Genomic DNA, 27,410 nt, shown 5'->3' with positions numbered 1-27,410 from the left:
ATCCGCTCTTTGCAACCCTTCAACACTCGGCAGTTTTATTCTTAGAGTGCATGTGCCCGGGAAATCTGCATGCCCCGGCAGGGAAAACATTAGGTAGCAAAGAGTTGGGAGGCCCTTTGCCAGGTGGCCCTGCAGACTCCCCACAAGTCACTCTCCTGATGGGCCCAGTGTCTTCCTTCTCCCTCCCGAGTCCAAGCCCTGTGGTGTTGCGAGAGATCTTGTGCTACAGGTTGGATGCAGGCTGATGTCGGAGGGCAAAACTCAGGCCCATGTCTTCCAGAAAGAAAATTTTCCTATCCTCAACAACTCATTCTCTCTAGGGAAAGGGCCCCAGGCTCAAAGCCTAGGACTTAAGTGGCATTCACTTTTGATCAATCGTCAGAAAGTGTTCAACAGAAACACATCCCCACTGCAGACTTCCTTCCTCAAGAGACCCCTGACAGGGCCTCCAGACTGCGGAGGCCACGTCCACCGGCAGGGCAGAGGCCACAGACGCCCCTGATTTGGTGCCCAACTCTTCTTCAGGAGGAAGCAGGGCTGGGAGGGGCCCAGATGGGGCCGCTTCATTCCATCCCAGTTTCCTTCGATCCCTGAAGTCTGATGGTGGAGGGAGAGGAGGAGAGGCCACTGGCCTGGATCCTAATCATGGCTTGCCACTAACCTTGTGCGACTTTGGGCCAATCCAATATCCTTTCTGGGTCTCAGTTTCTCCTTCTCTAAAATGAAATCTGGACTAGAACTAGCTATTCTGTAAGGCTTCTTAGATGATTCTCAGTTGGCCTGCGGGGTTTAATTCCAAAAGGACAAGCTGCATTCCTCATCAGGGGAGGAAGTGGGAGTGATGATTACCTTTACTTACCTAAAGGTAAGTGACAAGTTCCACTGGACAGGACAGAGGGACAGCCCTGCCAGGAATACTGTTGTCAAGAACTCTAAGGGCGAAAATGACCAACAGGACCTGGCCATGCACATTAGCTCCTGCGGTGCCAGGTGCTGGGATCCAGGTTCAGACTCAGAAGGTTGGAAGGGCTACACCTAGGGGTGGACACTCAGCAAATCACCCCGTGCCCTGGCCCCAGTCCTGGGTGAGTCCGGAGGGCCTCATCCCCTAGTGTAGGCTCTCAGGGCCAGTCCCACAGGGCTGGTAGAAGCCAGGCCTAGGAACGAAACCGGAAGAGGCACTTGGACCCTGGTTCCCAGAGTGGGAGAAAGGGGTGGGCACCCGGGCAGAGGGAGCCCTGGGGATTGGCAGCGGCAGTGGGCAGGGCGGGAGGGACGGGGGAGGAGTCAACTTGTACGTGTGAAAAACTCTGGCGGGGGCCGGGCTCTTCCCTTCCTCTTCCTCCTCCCCCTCCCTCCTCTTCCCCACCTTCCTCCACCCCTTCCCTTCCCCTCCCCTTCTCCCTCCTCCTCCTCTTCTTCTAGCTCAGGTTGCAGCTTCTCTGGGGAGCCGCTCACCTTTCCGGAGCTGGGGAAGCCGCCCCGAGCCCGGGCAGGGACCCCAGCAGGGCGCAGGGCACGACGCCCAGACCCGCCGCACCCCGGCCGTCGCGGGCTGGAGCTGGCGCGCCGCGGACCCCAGGACACGCGCGGTGAGTCCCGCGGGCGGCGCGCTGTGTCCGGCCGGTTGGGCGGGCGGCGTGCCGGGGGAGGAAGGGGAGGTCGGAGGAGGGGGCACCGCGGCGCCGGGTGAACGAAGCAAAGGTAAGCGGAGCGGCTCTTAAAGGCGCCGTTCTGCTTTTGCCCTGGGGAGAGAGGTTGGAGGGAAATACCGGAGCGACATTGGAGAGGTCCGAGATCACGAGGCGAGTGGACAAGACTGTTAGGGGGTGGGCGATGCCCTGCAAAGGCCAGTCCCCGGTTCCAGGTGCTTAGGAGGGAGGACTGTTTTGCTTTCTCAGATCCTCCGCCCACCCCACCCCACCCCCCCACTCCCGGGAGTCTCCGCCGGTACTCACTTTGGCCCCCAGGCTCCTAGGAAGCAAAGTTTTCCACCCCATCGGGAACCAGGCGCTTTCTCAGTTCCCTTCCTTGTGGGAAGGGCAAGCGTCAGGAGTCTCCGGTAACGGGAGAATCTGCCAGTGTGGGACCATATCCCGCCTTGAAGGCCTTGCTGGGCTCCGGTGAACTTTCCAGAGAGGCAGGCTGTGGCTGGGTGGGAGGCCAGGGCCCTGGAGTGAAGGTGGAAGGACAGGACACGTGAAGCCCTGCAGGTTCCAGCGCTGAGGGGTGTGTGGAGGGCTGAGTGGGGGCCTCTGGGGTTTACTGCACCTCTTCTCTCCCTGCCCACCCGGGAGCCCAAAGGGGCAGTACCACCTCCCCACCCAGCAGCAGCGGGCAAAGGGTTAACGCAGCGGTGGGAAAGGGTGGGTGGCCTGTTGGGAGATGTGGCTTGAGGATTCTTCTGTCTCAGGGGAGATGATCAGGAATCAGAAATCTGAGGTCCGCCTTGCTGGAGGCCTCTGTGCTCTCCCTGTTAGGGGCGGGGGGTTTCTGGAGCTGTCTGCAGGCCTTGTGGTGGGAGTCCGGTTGTTGAGACAGTAACTGATCTTCTGTGCTTGGGGTGAACACCCTGCTAGGCACCAGTGACCTCTTTCTCATTCTCTCTGAGCCCCTTCCTGACAGCAAGGGTGGGAGAGTTGGGGCTGTGAGGAGTGGGGGTCAGCTTCCCAGAGCCTCAGCCCCACCCCCAGCCCAGCCCTCAGCAGTTCCCCAACTGTGTCCTGGGCCCTGTGACTCACTGACACCACCAGCCTGCCCCTCCTGTGTCAGCGCCCGCTGAGATTCGGCATGTTCGTGTGACGTTTTCCACTGGGCATGGGCACACAGCACATTCCCGGACACTGGACTGAGGGAGTAGAATCCTCGAGGACGAGGATGCCTGGAATGTCTGGCTGACAGAAATGTCCTCAGAGATCCCCTACCTTTCCTCTGCCTTGGCCAGGGCGCTGGGACCACCTTGCTTAGGGTTGGGGGAAGGCGAAGATGGTCCCAGGCAACACTGGCTCCTGGGTTTGGGTCTGCATCTTGAAGGTGTTCTGGAGAGAGGGTCACCTTGCTACAGCAGAGCTACTGTCTCGGGTTACCCTGCCCCAGTCAACCTCCTGTGCAGCTGATGAGCCTGTGAGGCTGACCTCCCCCAGCCCTGCAACCCCATTGCCCACTGGGACTCTCCCCGCTGGCTGCCCACGCCCCACCAGGAGCCTTCATTCTTCCCAAACTTACTGGGGTTTCCAGAGCCAGAGTAGACTTTAGTAAGTTGCATCCGATTTCTGAATGCCTCAGTGGCTACCATTTTTTGATTTTAGTTTTGACTGGGCATTTATTATTGATTGGGTGCCAAGTAGTGTGCCACACAGCTTTATGAAGTAGGTATTATCATCTTCATTTTATGGTGAGGAAACAAAGACTCTGAGATACCAACCTTCCCGAAATCCACAAAGGTGGGATCCAGCCCACTTCATCTGACCTCAAGCCCCCTGGCTCTTAGTTCCTGCCCCATCAGGGGAGATGCCAGCCTACTCTGGAGTTGTCTGATTCTACAGCAGTCCTTGGAGAAGTAAGGATGGGGCTGGCGCTGTGAGTAAGGAGGCTCCCCCTTACCCTGTGCCAGGCAGAGCCAAGCTTCTCCATGGATCGCAGGAGAGAGGGTACCTGGTCTGAGGAACAAGTAGGTTTTTGGTCTAAGATCTCATGGCACTGATCGAGCTGCCTGCCTTGGAAGCCTTCCCATCGGGCCTTGAGGAGATGAAGGTGCCTTTATGGCTGCATTTGTTTTCTCGACAGACCCAGACTGTCCTCTACCAAGCTGGCCTTCCTGTGCCCACGCAAACAAGCCCCATACTGTAGGGCAGAGCCTCGCTTGGCTTCTCCCAGCTCCTGCTCCATCTGTGCCTCTACTTTCTGGGCTCACCCTGTTTTGGACTTTTGTCCAGCATCTCCATCCATCCCTCCGTGGATTTCTTCTTTCCTTCCCTGAGTTTGAGGCCTAAAGGAGAGGGCCAGCCCAGCTCCTGCAAGTATCAATACCAGCTGTGTGACTTCTTTCTCCCCAGCAAACTCTTGAGCTTCTCCCAGCCTCAGTTTCCTCATCTGTGAAATGGGGATCATAATAAGGAGGTGTGTTGCATGAATTAAATGAAGTAATGCATTGGCACACGGCAAATGCTAAATAACCGGTAGCTGTATTTGTTATTTGGAAGGGAATTCCTAGTTATCACACTGTGCCTGGCTTTCAGGAGAGACGGAGGCAGGCTTTCTTAATCCCATCAGGCCGGGCCCTTAGAGAGTATCTTTCCTGTTCCTCCAGGTTGGGGAGGAGGGCTCTGTGTAAGAGAATGGCGGGTGGGGTGGGATACCAATTGGATGAGAACCTGCCAGGAGAGGACCAGGAGTCTGTGCTGTGGGACTGTACCTTACCCTCTATCCCAGTTTCTAGGATGAGTGAGGTAGGCACTGGAACCTGGAAACCCAACAGCTCCCTTCTCTAAGGGCCTCTGGCAGGGCCTCCTTTCCCTGGGGTAAGAAGACCCTCCCCCAGTACTTAATTAATTGCAGTCCCTGTTCTGCTCTGTTGTCCAGGAGGGAGTGGCTGGCCTGGATCCAGACTCACCTGATTAGCTTCACCCTGTTGGGTGTGAGTCACATTTCTCTTCCCCCGTCCACCCTGGACCCTTCGCCCTCCTGGCATTAGCTGCTGAGTAGGCATTTTCCCATCTCCAGGGGGTGGGAGCAAACCGAGGTCTTGTCCTGGTCCCCACAGCGCATGTGTGCGCACACACGGAACCCAGCTCTGAGGCTGGACTCCTGGCAGCTCAGGCAGAGGGTCTGGGACCCAGGATCATGACAGAGCCAGTGGCTGGGCCTGGCAGGAGCTGGCCAGTGGCGCAGCAGCAGATCAGGAAGAGGGAAAGCTGTAGGCGCATCTCAGCCAGACCTCCTGTCTGAAGGAGAGCGCATCTGTTCCTGAAATCTCCACGGTTCTGTCTGCAGAGGAGGAGCAATGAGGAGGCGGGTGTGAGAATTGCCTTTGAACTGAAAAGGGTCTTGAGGTTTCCTGACAGCATGAATTACCCTGGTGAGACAGGACACCCTGGTCTTGGAGACATTGGCCCAAACTTTTGAAGGGACAGTGGTGAGACCCTCTTTCTTGGAACTCTGGATAATGGTTTTACCCTGTGCTCCCACCCCACCCTTCAAACATTAAATAAAGTCTTTCCTGGAAATAGAGGGGTCAGTATAGACAGCATGACCCGACAATGGCCAGCTGGTGCGTTCATCAAGGTTTTTTTTTTTTTTTTTTTTTTTTTGCGGTACGCAGGCCTCTCACCACTGTGGCCTCTCCCGTTGCGGAGCACAGGCTCCGGACGCGCAGGCTCAGCGGCCATGGCTCACGGGCCTAGCCACTCCGCGGCATGTGGGATCTTCCCGAACCGGGGCATGAACCCGTGTCCCCTGCATCAGCAGGCAGACTCTCAACCACTGCGCCACCAGGGAAGCCCCTCATTCATCATTTTTGTGTGTGGAGTGTGTGTCTCCTGCTCACCGTGGGTGGGGGCAGTGTATGGACTCCAGGGTCAGTGCAGATCCTGCCGCTGTCGCTCAGTAAGTGGTTGCCTTAGGTGGAGGAACTTGCTCACCCAAGTTTCAGTTTCCTCATTTAGAAAATGGAGAGAGTAATAGTATTACCTCATATGGTTGTGAGATTCCAATGAGATAATGTCCACAATATTCCTTGAATTTTGCCCTGCCTGGTGTCATTATCCAGGGTGGTGGCAGATGGATTTAGTGGCCACATTTGGCAGTTCTCAGGACCCTGGCCTCTCCTTGATCCCTGTAGAAACCAGGGCTCAGGCCCTCAGTTGGGCAGGAAACTCTGTTCTTAAAGCATTTCTACCCTCCCTTACCCTGAGCGCCCTCTCCATTTTATCATTATTGTGGGAAGCTCTGGCAAAGTTCCAGAATGATTTTTGTCCTCACACCTTGCTCCCCTAAAGGAGCCTCCCCTTTCCTGCCTTTGGGGATCCCCTCAGGAACTGGGGCTCCTTCTCTCCTCTGGCCCTAGCCACCCAGCAAAGGAGATTCTTGCTGGGTGACCAGGCCCAGGAGGGGACGTGGCTGTCCTTCCCCACATCCTGGCAGGATCCAGTGCCTGGAAGCAGGTAGATGGTAGGTCCTGCACTGGAGGGCATCACACTCATGACATCAGCAGTGCTGGGTCTCTAGACCCCCTCTGCTAGCAGGGCATAGGCTGAGGCCAGGAAAGGGGGCCCTGAGCCCCTCCCTGTTCCTGGCACGGAGCCCAGCTGGCAGCACCCCTTGCCACAGCTGGGCTGGGTGCCACATTCTGGGCTGACGCCAGACCTGCCTGGCTCCTTCCCTGTGCAAGGCAGCCCTCCAGTGGGCTGCTGATTTCCCTGATAATGGTGCCCGGTGCGGAGAATGCCGTCTCCGGCCAGGTCCTTGCCATCCTTTCCAACCCTGGGGGAGCAGAAAGGGCATGGAACTCAAAGTCACGAGCCCTCAGTTCTAGTCTCGGCTCTGCCCCATCAACCCAGTGGCCTTGGGCAGCTCGCTCCCCTTTCTGAGTCTTCCGTTCTTCACCCGAAAAACAAGGACACAGACTAGGGGATTTCTAGAGCTCCGTCCAGGATGGCTGGTTTGTGGTTCCAGCTTTTGCCAATCCTGCTGGCAAGGTGAGCTGTGCTCGGAGACCCCAGGAGGGACTCTGCCTCTGATCCCCCAAACTCTGCAGCACAGGGCCTTCCCCCAGCTGAGGCCAGGGCAGCTGGTCCTTGCCACAGCTTCAGTGGATGAGAAAGGCCTGGAAGACCTCCTCCTTGTCAGATAAGAGGAAAATAAGTACTTCCCAAAGGAGTGGGCACCGGATTCAAACGCCATCCAGGCACTGATGCCCAAGGGCAAGGCTTGGCGAACCATGGCTCTTGGCCAAATCCAGCCTATATTACTCGACCCGTGAGCTAAGAATGATTTTTATAGTTTTAAGTAGTTGGGAAAAATTCAAAAGTTGAGAGTAATATTTTGTGACACTTGAAAATTACATAAAATGTGAAGTTTCGTGTCCACAGTGAAGGTTTACTGGAACACAGCCACACATTCATGTACATCTTGTCTGTGGGTCCCTTATGGGGATAGAGCTGTGTAATGGCAGAGACCATATGGCCACAAAGCCTAAAATACTGACAGTCTGGCCTTTTACAGAAAAGTTTGCCGACCCTGCTCAAGAAAACCATAGTTCTCCCAAGGTTTGCACTAAATAGTTCTGGAATCTACCTAAAAATACTTTTTTTCATTTAAAAAGAAGCGTTACTTCTTCTTCTTTTTTTTTTTTTTTTTTTGTGGTATGCGGGCCTCTCACTGCTGTGGCCTCTCCCATTGTGGAGCACAGGCTCCAGACGTGCAGGCTCAGCGGCCATGGCTCACGGGCCCAGCCGTTCTGTGGCATGCGGGATCCTCCCAGACCGGGGCATGAACCCGCATCCCCTGCATCGGCAGGCGGACTCCCAACCACTGCGCCACCAGGGAAGCCCCGTTACTTCTTCTTTTAACATTAGCAGTGAATGTTCATTATGGAAATATTAGAAGATGCAAATAAGCAAAAAGAAGGTATTAAAATCACCCATAATTCTGCCGCCCTATTATATAACCACTGTTAGCATTTAACTTAGATCCTTCTGGAATATATATATGTGTGTATGTGGGGGGGTATATATACACACACACACATATTTCTATCCTTCTGGATTGTATACAGTGTATTTACATATATTTATATAGTGCACATGTATGACACATGTATATCTAGCACACATACAGCTTTTACAAGTTGTACACAAATGCCCTTTTCATTTAAATACACATCTCAGGGCTTCCCTGGTGGCGCAGTGGTTGAGAGTCCACCTGCCGATGCAGGGGACACGGGTTCGTGCCCCGGTCCGGGAGGATCCCACATGCCGCGGAGCGGCTGGGCCCGTGAGCCATGGCCGCTGAGCCTGCGCGTCCGGAGCCTGTGCTCCACGACGGGAGAGGCCACAACAGTGAGAGGCCCGCGTACCACACACACACACACAAAAAACAATAAATACACATCTCAAACTATTTGCTGTCTTGGGGACTGTCCTAGGCCCAGTGGGGTAATTCTAGGATCTCAGACCCTAGGGGAAGATCTAGACCGAAATGCCCAGCAGGCAGTTGGGCCTGTGTGTGTGAGGCTCAGGGGCTTGGTGGGGCCAGAGCTGTGGATCTGGGAGTCATCAGCACATGGGTGGTGGTTTCCACCGCAGGAGAGCATGAGGTCACCAGGATGAGTGTAGATGGGGAGGAACAAAGGGCCAAAGAGGGAACTCTCAGGAACACTGACATTCAGGGACAGGTAGAGGAAGTAAGTCCACCAGACAAGGGAGGGAGAAAGAAGCAGGAGAACCAGAAGGCTGGGGGAGGGGAAGACAAGCCAAGAGCCTGGGACAGTGCCTGGTTGAGTGGATACTTGTGAAGTGAGAGAGGGTCTAGGAGAAACCAGCGCCACCCCCGAGCTCTGGGCGGTGGGTGCCGCTGATGGGACGTTTAAAGAACAGGTGAGCAACTGCAGGATGTTCAGAGGCATCCCAAAGGGGGCCTTGGAGACAGAGAGGAGCAGGGAGGTGGTCCAGGCCGAGGTGGCCGCCTGGGCCCAGCCTGGTGAGAGGGCGGCCATGCTGAGTGTGAGGAAGCCCGCTTGCCCTAAAGGATGGAGAATGTTGGCCAGGGTCCTCCAGAATGTGGGCCTGGCGTTGTTGGGCCAAACTGGTGGCGGTGGAGGCCTGGGAGTGCAGTATAAATAGAAATGTGGTCTGGAGGTGCTGGGAAACCCTTCCCTCCTGCCCTCCCTGTCATGTGACTGAGCAGTCCCCCGGGATGCCAGAGCTTGAAGGCCCCTGCCGTTCTGTTGCTAAAGTTGGGCATGGCGAGAAAACCAAGAGATGTTAACAAAGATCCCATGACAGGTTCTTCAGTCTGGACAAGGGAAGGCTGAAGGAGAGGTGACCTGGACGCTCTTTACTTCTCCCCCTACTGATTGTATAGAGGATGGCGGGCATCAGCATCTGTCCTTAAGCAAACAGAGAGGAAACGGTTGTGAGCTGCTTCCATTGGGATTTAGGAAGAAAGACCTAAGAAGAGGTTCCAGACTCTGGAATTTTAAAAACACTGGGTAGTAGGTGAGGGACCTTCCTTGAGGGTCTTTCATGGATGCTGCTAAGAGGAGTGGAAAAGGGTCTTCTCTGTCTGGGAGGTGAGGCAGGCCTGGTCTGGAAGCAGACATGGGAGACAGAGATCTTGCCTGCGCTGGCTCCTTGCTCCAGCCTCTGGTCTGGGATGTTATGCACGGCCAGGACCAGAGCTGACAGAAGGGCACCTTGTCCCATCATATCACTTAGAAATCCAGAGCCTCCACAAAGATTACAGGCCAGCCTTAGCTGGGTCTCCAGAAAAGGCTAAAAAGAAAATACCAGAAGATGATATATGTGGCTTCATTCCTTGAGCCTCAGGAAGCCAAAAAGAACAGAGTATCAGCGGGGCTGATGTGGGGCCCACACCAATGGGGCAGGGGGGTCAGGAGGGGTCATCTGTAGGGGTCGAGGCCAAGGTCTGAGCCTGGGTAGTGCACCTGACCTGTGAGGCCCTGGAAATCTGCCCCTAGGGGATGGGAGCCCATGAGGAGGGCCCCAAGGTCTGCCAAGCCCCTCTCCACAAGCCCTGGAGGCCCCAGCCCGGTGCGTGTTCAGTTGGTACCTCTCTTTAGGATCGTTTCCATCCCCTGTCCATCCCTCACTGTGCTGTGGCACCTGCCAACCCTGAGGCCTCCACAGACCTCACTGGGGGAGTTGCTGCTGGCCAGGAAGCTGCCCCCTCTGCCCCAGCCCACGCTCCCCCCACTACCATGGGGAAGAGTTGGCTGGAGAAGGAGGGCTAGGCTACAGATGAGGCTTGGAGTCCCGTGGGCAACTGACAGTCTCCTGGCAGCCCTCTTACCTCCAAACAGCTCCCAGAACCAGGAATTTTCAGCTTTTATAGATTTGCTCACTGATCATTTGAGGGTTTGCTTGGTGCCAGGCCCCATGTCAGGCACATGGGGGTGTAATGATGAGTCAGACCCAATTTTTGCCCTTAACAAGCCCGCAGGCAAACTAGGGAAACAGACAAGCAAGCATTTACAGTACAGGGAGCCAAGGGTGCTACTTGGGGACGTCCAGAATGCCGTGGGAGCACAGATGAGGGGCCCCCACCTGGCTGGGCCAGCAGGGTTTCAGGCTAGAGAGGACATGAGGGGCATCGTAGAAGGCGTCCAGGAAGAGGTCATGCCTGACTGGAGCCTTGAAGATGGGAACACTTTGCTGGCTTTCCCCTTGTCCCTGGCCCACAGGTCCCTGGGTTCCAGTTCCCACTGAGAGCCAGGAGAACCGAGGAGGAAAGATGTCCCAGAGAGTCCAGGGCTGGTTGGCGGACCCCCGGGCTTGCTCTAGTGTGCCCAGAAAGAGGGCAGGACCAGGCCATCCCGGTGGGCTCAAGTCCCACCTGCTGAGAGTGGGGCTGGCCTGACAAGGAGAAGATAAACATAGAAACAGGTCCCTGGCCTGCCTGAGAATGGAAGGGTCTGCAGACAGACAGACAGAGTGTTCTGGAGGTTCAAGGTGCCAGAAGGTCTTTGTCTTCAATGGCCCTAATGTTTAAATGTGTATAGAGGAAAGAGGCTTGAACGAGTCATTATGGTGCACTGGCTGCGGTCTAATTCAGCCATGTGTTCATTCATTCCACAAACACTGGCTGAGCACCTGGTAGGTTCCTTCCACCATGAGGCGCTGGGGAAGCAGAGCTGCCTGAGACTGTGCTCTTGCCATGAAGACATCACCATCTAGTTACGAATGTGCACAGGCCGCTCTGGAAGCATCTCATCTTACCTCGAGGGAGGAGGGGTGGCCACGTGCGGCTTCCCAGGGGAAGCAACACTTGAGTTGCGCTTGGCAGTGGTTTTTACCTAGGGAAAAACGAGGAAGGGCATCCCAGGCCGAGTGAAGGTTCATGTGGGCCGTGAGTGTGGTTTACCCTGAGAACGCCAAGTACATTTCATAAAGCTGGACCCCCCAGGGAGGGGTGAGAGCTGAGACAAGGAGGAGACAGGGGTCAAAACACAGGAGGCCTAGTCTTCTGGCCACTGGAGTTTGGACTTTTTCCTGAGGGTGGTGTTAATATTGAAGGATTTAAAATAGGGAAATGACATCATCAGAAAGCAACTGAGAAAGTTAGGTCTCGCAGCCAGTGGCAATTGGATAGGAGGTTAGGCATTATCCCCATTTAGCAGAAAAGGAAACTGAGGCATGGGTGTCTTCCCAGGTCATAGTGCTAGTAGGTGGGAGAGCTGGGACTTCTGCCAGGACTCCACACTGCAGAGGATTTTGGAGAGCAGGGCTGGGCAGCATGTGGCCCTCACTGCGGGACTTTTGCATCAGGTAGGACGCCGTGGAGGCTAGTGGTGCATTTGTCCAGGGCAGGGGCCACCCTGAGCCCCAGACGCTTCGCCTCCTGACCGGCTTCTCGCAGGTTAGTCCTGCCTGCTCCTGGAAGGCCTTCCCCGCCTGCTTCCCGCATTCCAACAGGGGCTGTGAGAATCTTCTCTGAGCTCTGTCCCTGTGTCCAGAGCATCTGTTCGCTGGCAGAGTGACCACAGGCCTGTCTGTCCCCTTGATTCTGACCACTCAGAAGGCCCCAGGCTGACAGCCTCTCTCATCCAGGCAAGAGCTCGCGGAATGAGGTGAGTGATGAGGGCTCCAGGGCTTCTGCTTCTGCTTCTGCCACTGCCTCTCAGCTCCAGCCAGTCATGTGGTGACTGGCTTCTCCTGAGGTTTGTCGCAAACAAGGGAAACTAAAGCCTCAAGCTGTGCAAAGCAGGGTCAGCTAGAAGATGAAGGAAGAGATGGTATCTGCCGGCTCCCTGCAGGCACACTTCTCCTGCAAGGAGGGAGTGGCTCTGAAGTCTCAGCTCATGACGTCTGCAGACTTGGTCAGCCGTGGCCTCTAGTTGTTTTGAAACCTGCCCAAAGGCCCAGAGTGGCTGAGTGGCTGAGGTGGGGGCAGGAAATGGGCAGCAGAGAATGTCATAAGGATCCTAGCTGGTGGTCAGCCTTTGGGACCAAGGGTCAGACCCTCTGGGCTTCAGAAAGTGGGCAGTTGGAAGTTACATCCTTCCTCCCCTGTCCCTGAACTCACAGAGACTGAGCGCTAAAAGAAAAGAAAACACAGCCAAAAGAGGGACTTGGAAAAGTATCTGACATGTGCCTGGAATGCAGTAGGTGCTCTATGCGCTGGTGACACAGCCAGCCAGGCCTGCTGTGTGTGGCCAGCATTAGGCACTGGAATCAAAGCGCCCCCGGTGAGGGAGGCCCATCAGATGGGCTCCCTGCGGTCCTAGGGGCTCTGGGAAGCTTCTGAAGACCCAGGACCTGAACTGCATGCTGTGCTGGGGAGTGGGGAGAGCAGAGCCCGAGAGGAACGGGGGGGCAGGTCTTGAAGGACCTTGGGTTGCAGGCTTGTGAATGGGACTTTATTCAGGAGGAAGGCAAAGGGGCTTCTCATAAGGGTTCCCTGAGGAATCTCAGAGCCTGGCTCCCTGGAGGTTAGGAAGTGAAGCTGCCCTCCTCCCTCTGCACCAGTCTGCAGCCAAACTTCTGTGAGAGGGAGGCTGTGGCCCAGCTTCCCTGGATGCTCTGGCAATCTCCTTTTCTGCCTCTGTGGTCTCCCGGTCTGGGTCGCCCAGGTGTCCCAGCCTAGAGGCAGGTGTCAGTTCTGGGGCCTGGCAGAGGTCGTCCAGGGGGTGGAGAGCGGCAGGCCACCTCTGCACTACCTGGATGATGGGCCCGTGGGCCGGCCTGGCCTGCCCCGTGGATAACAGCAGTCAGCTAGGAGGCCCAGGTCCCCTGCCCGGCGTGGCCTTGCCGAGTTGCGTCAATAATTGGGGGGACCCCTCCTACCTGGCCTTTCCGTCTCCATCTGGTGGCTCAGGCCTGCTGATTGCCAACCATGTTCCCTGTTCCCTGGTCCTCTTGCATCCCAAGGCTTCAAAGTGCCTTATGGGCTCTAAGAACGTCTGTGAGGGATGTGTTTGGTGAGCTTTATATGGGCCTCTTTTCTGGTACATTTTTACATCTGTGCAGGAAGTCGAGAGAAAAAGAAAAGGAGAAAAGAGAGCTAACATTTTCTGGGTGTCTTCCTTGTGTCAGCTCGCTCAGCATCCCCACTCAGACATCCACTGGACATGAAACACATGCCTAAAACCCAGACCTCCAGTCCTAGCATCCCTCATCCCCACTATGGCCACCCATCCTTCCAGTTGCTCAGGCCAAACCCTTCAGAGTCCTGCTTGACTCCTTTCTCACACACCATATACAATCTGTCCGCAAATCCCTCTGGCTCCACTTTCAAAATATACCCAGAATCCAGCCACTTCTCCCCACCTCCACTGCTCTACGCTTCCCCCAGCCATCACCTCCTGACCGAGCTCCCTGCTGCAGCCAGAGGGAGCCAATTAAAACCTAGATGGGATCAAATCACTCATCCCCGCAAACCCTCCCAAATCCCGAGGGGCCCCAACATGATCAGCTCTCTTCTCCAGCCACACTGCTGTTCCCAGACCGTACCAAACTCACTTCTGCCTCAGGACGTTTGCACCTACCGTTCCCTTGCTGACATGCTTCCCCCAGATTCTGTATGACTAGCTCCCTCCCCGGTGCCTACTCAGAATTTTTCCCAGAAGATGTCACCTTCTCAGGGAAGACTTCCTGAACACCCTATTTAAAACTGCAACATCCCACCTGTCACACCCCATCCCTCTTTCCTGTTTTATTTTTCTCTGTTGCGCTTGTCACCATCTAACATACCATATATTTTATTATTTTCTTTGTTGCCTCTCCCCACCCCTTTTAGAGTGTCAGGATTAATGAGGGCAGGATTAATGTCTGTTTTGTTCACAAGTGGATTCTCAGGGTCAACAACAGTGCCTGACACATAGTAGATGTTCAATAAATAATTGTTGAATGAAAAGCTACGAGCGATGGTGTCACTGAATCGCCGTCATCAGCCTGCTAGTGGTGGCACGGGATTGGAAGCTGGGGTTGTCTGACTTTAATTCAGGGTGGCGGTGAAGGAGACCTGGAAGGTAGAAAACCGCGCTTACAGCCTAGGCCGCAGGGAGGGGCAGGGTGGGAGAGTTCCAGTTAGGAGAAGAAAGGAGCAATGTGGTCACTTGAGTCTGTGTACTTGGCGACAGTCAGGAAATTGCTGCATGATTTTGAGCAAGTCAGTTCCCCTCTGGGAGCCGCGTTGTCCTCCACAGGCGAGCCAGGGAGGATTAGAATGGTGGCTCTGTGAGTGCCCGTTCCTGCTAACACTCCAGGAGTCCAGCCCTTTCTTGTCAGTTTCCTCTCGGTCTGGCTCCTCCTTCCTCCTGAGCTACCTGCTTCTCTGGCACCAGCAGGAATTGCTGGGCTGGCTGGTGTGTGCCCAGGAGGAGGTGATGGGAGGTAGGCCGAGAACTCTATGGACTCACCTGGGCAGGAGGGAAGGCCTGGTTGGGGGTCTGCCTGCCCACCCCTGCAGCTCCTGAGGGGGACTTCTCCTTCAGCATCCCCCCATCCCACCCGGCCAGGCCAGCGTCCTTGGGCGCCCGTCTCCCTCTTCCCCTGGCACCAGTTGCACGGGGACAGCCCCAGATGGCTCCCTGGCCCTGGGGACAAAGGCCACACTGTGCCCAGCCCTGGGCTGGCTTCAGGCCGGGTCACACTGAGCCCTTCTGTCCCCAGATGGGGGTGAGGGGCAGACGGCACGAAGGTAACAGGCCTTTTTCCTGTCGCCCTTCCCCCCTGACCCTCAAATCTGAGGAACTGACTCTCCCAAGAAAGAAGTCACAGAGGCATCTTGTGTCCTGAGGTGGGGAACAACAGACCATTCACTGCCCAGCCTGCCCTGTCACACCCGGACCCTGCCGGGTTCAAGGCCCCGATTGTCCCCGTCCGAGAGCAGCGTCCACTCTCTGCGTGGTCACCACCCTTGCCGCCTGCTCCCCTGCCACCATCAGGAAGCCCATCCCTACATCTGACCGCCATTGCTCCTGCTACAGTGACAGCCACTTCCTCTCGGTCTCTTCTCAGGCCGGGTGCAGAGCAGCTGGTTCCCATCGTCCGCGTTGCTTGGTCCCCCATTCCCGCTCAAGTGAGCCGTCCCCAGTTTCACCGTCCACATGCTTGCTGGTCCCACTGGTGTCTCCTTGCTGCTAACAAGGAGGGCAGGTGCAGTTCAGGCTGCTTCTCCTTTGTCTTGTAGAGATTGGGGGCCTCCCTCCCAGAAGGCTTTTGATGAGCTCCCCTCTCCCTCCCCTACAGGCAAATGCAAGGGCATGAGATATATGGCCGCTACTGGTGGATTCCTGAGCCGCAAACCCTATGTGCCATCCCATAAATCCCAGATGGCTTTGTGGGGAGGCCTGTGTTTAGAAGAGGGCGTGACTGGCCCCTCTTGGCAGAGCCCAGACCTCAGGGAGCCAAGTGCCCAGTCGCCCCGCCCCCTAGAATGAGCATGACTGAGCTTGGGGCATCGGTTTGTGCAGGGCAGACATTGTCTCCCCTTCTGGTGGGTCTTCTGCTCCACTCAGCATTCCTCCACCTTCCTGTGCCTCCGCAGCTTCGAGGATTCCTCATCTCAGCACACGAGTGCAATCTGGAAACCTGGGCAGACCTAGACCTCAGATGCTTCCCAACCGTGGCTCTAGTGTTCAGATCATTGGGCATGGGTTTTTTTTTTCATTTGTGTGTTTGGTTTTGGCCACCCCATGCAACTTGTGGGATGGGGGATGATTTTTAAAAGTGCATTTTCCCAGGCACCGTCCTCAGAGCCTCAGTTCCAGAATCTGAGGGCGAAGCCCAGGAATCTGAATGTTTCCCAGTACTCCCTGCTGATTCTCGTGTTCAGCCAACTTGTAAACAGTTCATCTGTACAATGGGGACATCTCCACTCTCCTGTCGTGTGGGAAATATGAGTCAGGCAGGGCGTGTCGAGGTCCTCCTGTCACTGGAGCCTACACGCTGCCACCGTCATGAAGCCCCCCTTATGCCCCCCCCATCCCCGGCTGGCTGCACACAAGAGTGAGGTGGGTGGCAGCCTCTGGGAGCTTCCTGTCCATGAGAATCCTGCAGACGACAGGCCCGGACATCACACAGAGCCAGGAGGAGTGGCTGAGGTTGGCTGGCAGGAATGAGCTTGGAGATGGAGAAGTAAGAAAGTTCCAGGCTGGTGGGCTTTGCAAGGAAGCTGGAAGAAGAAGACCTTTCAGCTACCTTCTCATCAAAGGAGGCCTCACAGCCCCTGGGTTCCTTGAGAAGAGGGACCAGGCTTGACTCACCACTAACCCCAGTGCCTAGTGTAATGCTTGGTACTTCATTTGTTGAGCCGGACGGAGGGAGACTTCACGGCCCACTGACAGAGACAGGCTCGGCTGGCAGTGCAGACCCAACGCCGGTACTCTGAGGGGTGCCGGCCTGAGGAAGGAGTGCCTGGCCATACCCAGTCTCTGGGCTCAGAGGAGCTGGAGGGCCACAACTTAGCTGCATTTGGGGGTAGCCAGGGAAAGGACCCTTTCCAGGCTGGCTGAGTACAGAAGGATGTGATCCTTAAGCAAAGTAAACATGCTACTGACCCATAATCCCTTAAACCAGGATTCAGGAGGGGCCTGGTCGCCTTGGCAACTGGTTACTGGCCGGTGACAGTGCTGAGAGCATCCTCTGGAAATGGGCTATGCTTGGTGCAGGCTGGCCCCCTCCCATCACAGGGCTAGCCCTGATGGCTTCACGGCAGGCGTGGGTGGGGGCCCTTGTGAGGCCTCTTGATCCCAGCCCCACTGTAGCTGAGGGAGAAGGAGGCAGAGTAGAAATGAGGGGGTGGCCACACTGGAAGCTTATGAAACCATGGAGGGGAGGGGAGGGGAAGGGGGGGAAAGGGAAGGGAAAGCGTGACAGCCCCACTCTGAGTTTTCAGGGCAGAACAGAGAAGGGAGGGTCTATGGGAAGAAGCAGTTGCACAAGTCTCATTGGGAGGCCAGCGGGTGTCCCCTCACTCGGGGCAAGAGGAGCCGCAGGGAGGGAACCTCTTCTCGCTGGGGAGGGGGCCCTGGAGTGAGCAGAGCAGCCCACCCCTCTCCTGCATCATGTTCTCTGCAGTAGGCACCCTGCCTGCTGGGGTTCTGGTGTGGGAGGGGCCAGCAGTGTTCAGCCTCTCCTCCCTGGGGGCCCTGTCTGTTCCCGGTAAATTTCTGTCTTTCCCTTGAGACATTCAACTGCTCCTGACCTCCCCTATTTCAGCAGGAGGGAATGGGGCTGGGCCAGCTCATTTCTACTCTGCCTCCTTCTCCCTCAGCTACAGTGGGGCTGGGATCAAGAGGCCTCAGCTTGTCCCTTTCCTCTCTTTTCCTGTCTCCTGGGGACCCAGGACAAGCCAGAGAGGGACTCCCAGGTGTCAATATTAGGATGAAATGGGGTTGGGACCAGACTGCGTTACAAGGGTGTAGGCTAAGCTATGTTCAGCTTATGGGCATGAGTCAGTAAGGCTTACTGGCTGTTGACATTCAGCCTCTTCCGTGCAAGTTGGTAAAGAGCTGCTGACCCTAGGGCCACCCGGTTCTGGTGTCTTCCCTGCCACCCCTGGCCTCCTTCCAGAACTCTCTAGACCTCCAGCAGCTGAAAGGTTACCATCTGGCCCTGGGGAGGCCTTCAGGATCCTATTGGCACATCCAGCTGCTGTTATGAGCAGTACTTTGCTGTGCTTCTTATTCCCTGTGAATATCTCCCCAGGGACAGGGAATCCTGGGGGGATGAGATTCCCAAGGAGGAAGAGGGTTAGGAAGCTGCAACCCTGGCCCCTGAGTGCGGGGTGACAGAGCTTGATGGGAAGCTGGTGTCGACCGGACCCATTGCCGTGTTCTCACCTGCGCTTCTCACTTCTGTCCCAGGACCCTGCAGCCTGCTGCTTGCTGATCATGAACAAAATGAAGAACTTTAAGCGCCGCTTCTCCCTGTCAGTGCCCCGCACCGAGACCATCGAGGAGTCCTTGGTCGAGTTCACAGAGCAGTTCAACCAGCTCCACAGCCGGCACAATGAGGGTGAGGGGTCTGGGGCCCTTCCCCCACCCCTCCCCACCCGGCATCCCCCCCGCCCCTCCCCACCCTCCCTGACACACCGTGACACACAGCACGGCTGGCCTTGGTCGGGGAAGGGCAGAGTGAAGTCTCCTCCCCACCCCCATGCCGGGGCAGAGGCAGGGAGGGTGGCTGATGTCTCTCCCTCTCAGGCCTGCAGCTCCATCCTCTGGGTAGAGACCCCCAGCCAGAGTCCAGCACCTTCTCCCCCGCAGACAGAGGGGAGGACCCCGGGCAGCTGTCCCCTGGCATGCAGTACCGGCGGCAGAACCAGCGCCGCTTCTCCATGGAGGTGAGGGGCTCCAGGCTCTACGACACATCCACAGATGTATGCCCGGGAAGGTGGTTGCCTTGGAGCCAGACTTCATGGGTTCAAATCCCGGCTCTGCCATTGATTAGCTCTGTGACCTTGAGCAGGCTACGCAACCTCTGTGTACCACAGTCTCCTTGTGTTAAAATGGTCATCGAGAAGATTAAATGAGAATATATGCCACGTGCTCTGAACATTCCTCGTACATAGCAAGGGCGAGACAATTTGACTGTTGGTCTTATGACCCACATACATGTGCCCAAGTGTATGAAAAATGTGCTTACAGAATCGCAGTGTCTGCAGGAATCTCATTCTACAGATGGTGACTCTGGTCCAGAGAGGGGACGCCACCTCCTAAGGTCACACAGCAACCCCTGGATGTTCATATATGTCTCAGCACATCTTTGAAGCCTCACAGCCCATGGTTCAGTCCTGCTGGGGTTGTTCACAGGGAAAGCCAGGCCCAGGGCCAGAGGCGAGGGTCCCACAGCCCTGGCTACCCTGGAGCAAACACTGGCGCCCCTGTCTCATCCTGGCCACTGCAGGACATCAGTAAGAGGCTCTCTCTGCCCATGGACATCCGTCTGCCCCAGGAATTCCTCCAGAAGCTGCAGCTGGAGAGCCCAGACCTGCCCAAACCGCTCACCCGAATGTCCCGCCGTGCCTCCCTGGTGAGTCCCAAGAGGGTCAGAGGTCGCCTGGGTGGAACACCCTCTCCCCTGCAAGACTTCAGTCCTGGTTTTGCCTGTCCCGGCTGAGGCCTGCAGCAGTTTCCAGGGAGGTTTCTGGGTTTCTGGGCCTCTGGCGCCACCTTCTGGCCGAGAGAATTCCCACAGCTGGTCCTCTTGGTCAACCTCCATTCCCTAGTTGAGTCCCACCCGTGCTGGAGCTGAGCTCCAAGCCCCCTCTGGGTTCCAGAGTCTTCACTGGCGTGAGGTCAATAAACCAGCTGGCCCGTGTTTCCAAGTCTTGGCTGCCTATCAGGTTTCCCTGGGAGTATCCTACAAAACACAGATTCTGGTCCCCAGTCCAGATACCTACAGAATCAAACTCTGGGTGGTGGGGCCCAGGAGTCCGTATTGTTAAGGGTTGGGTACTACTGAGCTGGAGCAAGTGTGCTGACGAGAGAGGCTGTAGCGAGGTGGGTTCTGAACTGGACCCCCAAGGTACAGTGGAGAAAAAGGCACAGTTCCTGCCCTTGAGGGGCTTCTGAGCAGGATGGAGACAGACAGGTGATAAAGGCCTGTGGCGATCCCAGGACTACAACCCTGGGCTCTGCACCCACCACTGCCACGGGAGAAAGAAACTCACACTTCCAAGGCCTCCCTCCTTTATCACAGGGACAGAGAGAAGTGGAGAGGGAGGATTTGGGGCTCCCCTCACCCTGCTAGCCTCAGACCCCCTGGGGGTCTCATTCCCTTTCCACCTGGAGGCTGGGGGTGAGGAGGTGTACTCTATGTGGGACTGCTGGGACCTTCAAGCTCACAGGACCCTATGTCTCTCCCTCTCAGTCAGATATCGGCTTTGGGAAACTGGAAACTTACGTGAAACTGGACAAACTGGGGGAGGTAAGAGGCTGGGTTGGGTTTTCTCCAGGCCCCCGGGCGGGATGGCTAGGAGGAGGGACAGGGGCTTCCCCAGCCTTCCCCAGTCTGCGGTCACACTACCCCCGTCCCACAGATCTTGCCATGCAGTCTGGCCCAGCCTTTGGCAGGTGTTAAGTTGGGCCCAGGTCCTGGAGGAGGGCATGAGGATGGGGTGGCTGATGGGCTCTGGGGCAGAATCCAGTCTTTTTTTTTCCTGCTAATATTTCTTGTCTGGGATCAAATCCCAACTCCTCCATTTACCAGCTCTGTGGCCTGGTGTGAGCTATGTGACCTCCCTCTGTGCCCTTGGTTTCTTCCTCTGTCAGACGGAGATCCTAATTGTTCTACCTCGTAGGGTGTTGTGAGGCCCGAGTAGGTCACTGTAAGCTTTTGCGCCGTGTAATTATTAGCTATTTCCGTAAACACTGTGCTGGGCTTTGTGTTCCAGGTGGGGGTGGGGGTGGGCCGTGGTTTACAGAGAGGAGGAGGATGTGGCCCTTTCCTTCCAGGAACCCAGAGGAGACCTACACGTAAACATCAACAGAACATAAGGAAGAACAAAACTGGTGTTATAATAGAGGGACACCTTGCCTGCTGGGGGCTTACAGGAAAGACAGTTCCTTCTGACCAGGAAGGAGTTAGGGACAGCTTCACAGAGAAGTGGGCTTTGGAAACAGAATTTCAGTGAAGGGGTGGGGGGGTAGGGAAGGGCGGTCCTGCCAAAGTCACGGCCCAAGCAGAGGCACAAAGAGGAGGACGTTGGACAGAGGAGAGCGGGGCCTGAATGTGGCTGGGCTGCTGGGGTTCTTGTTCCCAGGGAACCTATGCCACAGTCTTCAAAGGGCGCAGCAAACTGACAGAGAACCTCGTGGCCCTGAAGGAGATCCGGCTGGAACATGAAGAAGGCGCGCCCTGCACTGCCATCCGAGAGGGTACAGCATCCTAGGGTCCTGTAGTCTTGGGGCTCCTGGGAGGAGGGGTTCCTGGCCTGAGCCCTGGTGGCAGCCTGGGGGCCAAGAGCCATTGCTGGAATGGGGACTCCTGAGGCTGGTCCCAGGAGGAGAGGGTATGAGGGGCACATGGGGCCTAAGGGACACAGGCAGGCCTGTCTCCCCATAGTGTCTTTACTGAGGAACCTGAAACATGCCAATATTGTGACCCTGCATGACCTCATCCACACGGAGCGCTCCCTCACTCTGGTGTTTGAGTACCTGGTGAGTTGGGGTAGGGGTGTGGGGGGGAGAGGGTGGGGGTGGCCCAGGCCTTGTTCTGGAATCAGGTTCTCAGATGCTCCCATTCAGGAATGGCCCAAGGGCCCAGGCGTAGGGGCAGCTCAGAGCCAGGGACCCGTCCCACTCCTCGGCTTGGGCCCTGCCCAGGGAAGGGCGCCTGGCCAGGCGTCAGGTCAGGGTGAGGGCTGAGCCAGGCCTGTGTTCCAGGACAGTGACCTGAAGCAGTATCTGGACCACTGTGGAAACCTCATGAGCATGCACAACGTCAAGGTGAGAGCCTCCGTGTGGACCTCCCCGCTCTCACGCTGAGCGTCAGGTTCCCGCTCTGTCAGACGGGAGCGTGAGTTACCTGCCAGGATGAAGAGAGGCTTCGGGGGAATTCAGAGGGATGAATGAGCTCTTCTGTGTGCGTAGGACCCCACACAGGCAGGCTTCCTGGCCCAGTGTGGCGTCTCCCAGCTCCCCGGCTGGGGTACTCTCTCCTCCCCCACCCTCCTGCCTCCTCTGTACACCTGGTGCCCTGCCCTCTGGATGGCATTCCCTGGGGTGGTTGGGGCCCAGGATGTGGCTTCCACGCGGGCAGGAGAACCAGGTAGCTCTCCAAGTACCTCACCTCCACCCGGTCTTGTCCCCATCCCCGTCCCAGCCACGGGGAAGAGGCGCAGGGTTCCTCCCTTCCCCCCTCCCCTCCATGGGACGTGCTCCCACCTTGCACTGCTTCCTTTCTTTTCCCTCCCCCAGATTTTCATGTTCCAGCTGCTCCGGGGCCTTGCCTACTGCCACCGCCGCAAGATCCTGCACCGGGACCTGAAACCCCAGAACCTGCTCATCAACGAGAGAGGGGAGCTGAAGCTGGCTGACTTCGGTGAGGGCCAGAGCCCACAGGGCTGGGGCGGGGTAGTGGAGGAAGCTGACACAGTCTCCTCAGGATGTGGGCACTGTCGGGGGTGGGGGGGCGGTTCAGTGACGGGTCTGTCCCTAGGACTGGCCCGGGCCAAGTCAGTGCCCACAAAGACCTACTCCAATGAGGTGGTGACCCTGTGGTACAGGCCCCCCGACGTGCTGCTGGGGTCCACGGAGTACTCCACCCCCATCGATATGTGGTAAGCAAGCGCTGTGGGACTGGGCGTGGGGTTGGGGGCGTGGGGCAGGGGCTTCCGCACCTGCGACTCGCTTTTGCTGCCCCAAAGGCCTCTGCGAAGGACTGTCTAATCTCTTTTGAATAAAAGCCATGTGGCATCCTGCTGAACTGGATGTTAAAGAATTGAGGGCTTCCCTGGTGGTCCAGTGGTTAAGACTCTGTGCTTCCAATGCAGGGGATGCGGGTTCGATCCCTGGTGGGCAGACTAAGACCCCACATGCTACATTGTGTGGCCAAAAAATAAAGAGAAGCAAGTTTAGGGGGAAAATAAATAAAAGATGCATTTAAACAAAAAATAAAGTTAAGTCAGAGCTACATTGGGGTTTCCCTGGCTCTAAATAGACCCTCCTAGGCTGTGCTTCTGAAATATTCGCCCAGGGGTACATAGGGGGTTACCAGAGGGCACAGGAGGGCGCCCACAGTAAATATGATGAATCTTACCCAAGCATCAGTTCTACTGAAAAATTTAGAAGGGATACTTCTTTCCTTAAAATTAACACACATATGATTCAGTGTAGAAGGAAAAGATTGCCGAACTTTAAAGGTAAAACACAGTTTTCTGATGCATGACTGCTGCGCCCTACACCAGGGGTTTCCTTGGAGAGTGGATTTGTGGACTTCTGTCTTCCAGAGGGGCACATGATGGGAAGTTGGAGACAACACTGCTTGAAGAGCTGCCTCATGGGTGCTGGCTATGCAGACCCAAATACTACAGAGTGAAAGGGGAGAGATCAAAGCGTCCTAGAGCCCTGAGAAGCCCCCAGAGGGAGGCTGTAGTGGGTGGCTGTGCTGTGCTAGGAGCCTCTGCAGCTCTGGGCCACCCACCCCGGTGCCATGACCCATTTGAGTCACCGTGGCAGGGCATCGTGGTGGAGCAGCGCTAGGAAGCGCGGGTGCAAGGAGGTCCAGCCTAACGCCGCCCCTGCCCATTGCTCCCTGCAGGGGCGTGGGCTGCATCCATTACGAGATGGCCACAGGGAGGCCCCTCTTCCCCGGCTCCACGGTCAAGGAGGAGCTGCACCTCATCTTCCGACTCCTCGGTCAGTGTCCTGCCGCTCCTCCCTCTCACCACTAGGGGGCGCCGGAACTCTGTCCAGCCCGGGCGCATATCCGGACTGGGAAGAGCAGCTCCCACCGGATCTCTACAGGGCGGGGGGGCCCGGGGGGGCCCCCCCCGGTGGACTCAGTCATTCTATGACCCCACCTCCTACCTTGCACCCCTCCAAGTCGCCCTCGGTCCTGGCCTCTCACCCCTCGCCACCCCTTCTCATCTCCCCAGGGACCCCCACGGAAGAGACGTGGCCTGGTGTGATGGCCCTGTCCGAGTTCCGAGCGTACAACTTCCCCCAGTACCTGCCCCAGCCGCTCATCAGTCATGCTCCCAGGTAGCCCTTCCTCCCCACTCCTCCTCTCTGCCTGTGGGCCTGGCTGTCCCTCCCGGAGGTGGCTGTGAGCCCCACCCGTCCCACCCCGCCCCCATAGACCAGACTTGTGCCAGCTCCTTCCTCCCGCAGGTTGGACACTGATGGCATCAACCTCCTGACCGGCCTCCTCCTGGTGAGTGTGCTCCCACGCCGACGAGGGCCAGGCAGTCAGCGAGCTGAAGCCCCAAGATCCCTGCCCAGCCCTCCGTCCCACCTGCGTGCTGGCGTTCCCCACGTACCCTCCACCCACTGGGCCCGAGGGGAGTGCTGGCTTCCACAGACTTAAGAGTGGGTGCACTCCCGACTCAAACCCCAATTCAGACCCTAGCTGTGTAGCTGTGGGCAAGTTACAGAGCTTTTCTGTGCCTCAGTTTCCTCAACTGCAAAGTAGAATGAGTCATTCCCATTTTGTAAGATGGTCTTGAGGATAAATTGAGGTTGTGGAATACACTTAGAAGGGTGCCTGTCTTGAATAAGCACACGATAAAGGGTAGTTGTTAGCACTACATGTTAATATTACTATTAAAGTTGTGATCTTAGATGCTTCAGCATCTGTATTTCCATCCCAAGAGGAGATCATTCTCTGAAAGCCCCCCTTCTGGTTTTCTCCTGGTGGCTGGAGATCTGAGACCCTGAGTTCTGAGACTGCCTTGGCTTGAGTGGGCAGCTGACCCCAGGGGCTTCTCAGGTTAGACTCTGACCCTTCCCTTCCTCGTCATATAACTTAGCATGGGAATAGCATTGCCCAGAGGGGTCCCTGCAGTCCCCCACCCTCTGCTTTTCAGTACGAATCCAAGAGTCGCGTGTCAGCAGAGGCGGCCCTGAGGCACCCCTACTTCCGGTCTCTGGGGGAGCGTGTGCACCAGCTCGAAGACAGTGAGTGTGTAGGGGAGGTTGGGGGAAGGGGGCAGGGCCACCCCAGAACCAGAGAAAGGGAGCAGCTGGTGTGAGTGGAGGAGCCGGAACGAAGAGGCCAGAGGCCCTGGGTCTAGCTGAGCAACCTGGCTGCCCCTCCTTGGGTTTTCGTTTGCAACGAGGGGAGGAAACCCTGTGGATCCAAGGTGCTGCCCGAAAGGCCCAGTTAGGTGCTCCTGGGCCAGTCCTAACTAAGGGGGTGCTCGATGGGTGTGGGGGCCTTAGGCTGCAGGAGCAGGGCCAGCTCCACTCAGCTCTCTCCTGGCCTTTTCTGTCTCTCACCCCAGCTGCTTCCATCTTCTCCCTGAAGGAGATCCAGCTCCAGAAGGACCCAGGCTACCGGGGCCTGGCCTTTCAGCAGCCAGGTAGGGGCTCATGCCTCCCCCACCTCCTCCTCTTATTAGAGGAGGCCAGGACAGGCGGCTCCACCCTCTTGAGGAACAGAGATAGGGCCCAGCAGCCCCTCCTGCCGTGGGAATCAGCGTGGCCTCCCTGACATTGGCCTGTCTTCCGGGGGCCCGTGGGGAGCAGGGAAGGGACTGGTTTCCCTATCTCCTTGCCAGGCTTCCTCCTCCTGCGTTTCCCTCCTCAACCCCCACCCTAGACAGAACGCTGTCTCTGACAGTAGCCCTGAGGAAGGTGCACGTTTTTCCTGGTTCATTCTCTCTGCAAATTCTGAGCTCTCTGGCCTCCATCCTGGGAGAACTATACTTCGTTTCTAGACTAGCTGATGGCCTCAGACATGATAAGTGCTTCCTATGCAGTATCTCATTTAATCCTAAAATACCCCTTGAAATTGGTACTATTAGTTAATGCTCCCCATTTCACAGGCAGTGAGACTGAGGCTCTGGGAGGCTAAGGTGCAATTTCACATAGCTAGTAAGTAGCAGGGATGGGATTTTAACCCAGGGCTGACCAGCTCCCAAGCATGTGCTCTTGATGGTTCTATCAGAGTAGCTCTGGAGGACGCCCGTCCCTCCTGATCTCAGGTGACCTTCGGCCCAGACTTCTCCCTGCAGTCCCACATCTTTCCTTCCATTCTCCAGGGCGAGGGAAGAGCCGGCGGCAGAGCATCTTCTGAGCTATGCCCACCCTGCTGTGGCCCAAGGGACGAGAGGTCACACTGAGCACAATTGCGGCAGGATGGGGCCCGTGTGGCCTCGGAGGACTGAGGAGTGAGGGCTAACGGCCGGTCCAGAAGACCTCTCGGCAGCCCTGCTGGCCACGGCTGTTTCCTCTCCCTTCTTCCCACATGCCTCCCCAGTGGCCTTGGCCTGGACACCAACCCCTCCATCACCTTCCCTGGGGCTGGGCATGAGCTGCTTCCCTGGGAGGAGGTGAGGGGACAGGGAGCGATCTCAGACACTTTCCCACCCTAAAGTGCTCAGACACCAGCATGGAACCCACATGGACAGAAGAATCTAGAGGCCGGGCAGAGCGCTATGCCTTGAACATGGGCACCACCATGCCTCCCCACCCGGGGTACCTGCCTGCCTCACCAGTTTGGTCGAGTCCCTTTCAGGCCCCTTGGAGCCCACACGTCTTTACCCTTTTTCCCCCCCTGAGAGCAGGAAGCAACATGGCACCTTGTCTGGGACTCTGGAATCCTGGGTGCCAACATGTGTGCCAAAGCCCACCCCCACCTGAGGGGCGGGTGTCCCCAGAGCAACAGAGGGAGTTGTAGCCCCACCCCCTCTTCTCATCATCCCCCACTTGTTCCCATTCCCCACTTCTCGCCAGAGGCCCCGTATGCTGCTGGACACCCAGTTGAGTCCAGTGGTGGCCTGGTCCTGCCAGCTGCACTCCTGCCAGCTCAGCCGGGCCTGCCCGCCTCCCCAGTCCGAATGGGATTGCCTTAAATTGGCAGGTGGTAGAGCACGCACTGCCCTTGGAGCTCTGACCCAAGCTGCTACCTCCCCGCCCTTTCCCGAGAGTGGTTCCCGCTTATCATTCCTGAGCGCTGGTAAGCCAGCCCCGGGCCAGGGTCCCGAGGACGGTCCCCAGATATGCAGGGTCACCCTGACGCTGCCGCCAGCTCCCTGGGGCTGGCACAGCCTCCCTCGTCCCCTCCTTCCCGGCCCCCGTGGCTCTGTCCTTGCTCCACCCTATCTGGGCACCAGCCTCCCCATGCCCCTGGCCTCCCCAGAGGGCGGTCACCAGAGAAAGGATCAGCACCGCAGCCTGAGGTACAGGAAGGTGGGACAGGACGGGATAGACTTTGATCCCGAGGTACAGGAAGGTGGGACAGGACGGGATAGACTTTGATCCCGAGCCCTGAGCCCCAGGCCCCAGGGGACTGGGAGTGTTAGGGCCGTGGCCCTGCGAGAAGGCCCCGCCCCCACCCCTGTGGAGCACACCTGTCCTATTCCCAAAGTCTCCTCAGCACTTGGCTGAATCTCGGATGGCGAGGCCAAGGGGAGGCCAGGTCCCCTGCGCACCCCCCTCAGCCTGAGGAGCAGCCCTGGAGGGTCTTGGCTTCCCCACAAGTCCCTCCCCTCCTCCCCCACTGTACTGTGAATGTCCTGTGACTCAGCGCAAAGACAGATAATATATTTAATTCATGTTGTAC

At 57.0% G+C, this 27,410-nt stretch overlaps 1 protein-coding gene across 3 annotated transcripts; it reads left to right on the top strand.

Moving 5' to 3' along the window:
- The first annotated feature begins 1,414 nt into the window (after positions 1 to 1,414).
- CDK18 (cyclin dependent kinase 18) lies at positions 1,415 to 27,410 on the top strand. 3 transcript variants are annotated; one of them, XM_059996041.1, is made up of 17 exons: positions 1,415 to 1,592; positions 18,047 to 18,197; positions 18,386 to 18,525; positions 19,089 to 19,214; positions 20,055 to 20,111; positions 20,947 to 21,061; positions 21,249 to 21,343; positions 21,569 to 21,631; positions 22,103 to 22,226; positions 22,344 to 22,464; positions 23,445 to 23,542; positions 23,782 to 23,887; positions 24,017 to 24,059; positions 24,712 to 24,802; positions 25,129 to 25,206; positions 25,888 to 27,070; positions 27,114 to 27,410. In XM_059996041.1, exons 2-16 carry the CDS (start codon positions 18,074 to 18,076, stop codon positions 25,920 to 25,922), a joined length of 1,416 nt encoding a protein of 471 aa, XP_059852024.1. In that variant the 5' UTR covers positions 1,415 to 1,592; positions 18,047 to 18,073; the 3' UTR covers positions 25,923 to 27,070; positions 27,114 to 27,410. The 3 variants fall into 3 exon arrangements, with proteins under 3 accessions (XP_059852024.1, XP_069396118.1, XP_059852009.1); XM_069540017.1 differs by having other exon boundaries at positions 1,488 to 1,592; positions 18,449 to 18,525; XM_059996026.1 differs by lacking the exon at positions 1,415 to 1,592 and adding an exon at positions 11,768 to 11,806.

This window comes from Delphinus delphis, chromosome 1, assembly GCF_949987515.2.
Source record: "Delphinus delphis chromosome 1, mDelDel1.2, whole genome shotgun sequence".
NCBI lineage: Eukaryota > Metazoa > Chordata > Mammalia > Artiodactyla > Delphinidae > Delphinus > Delphinus delphis.
This window is presented reverse-complemented; position numbering and strand designations above follow the sequence as displayed.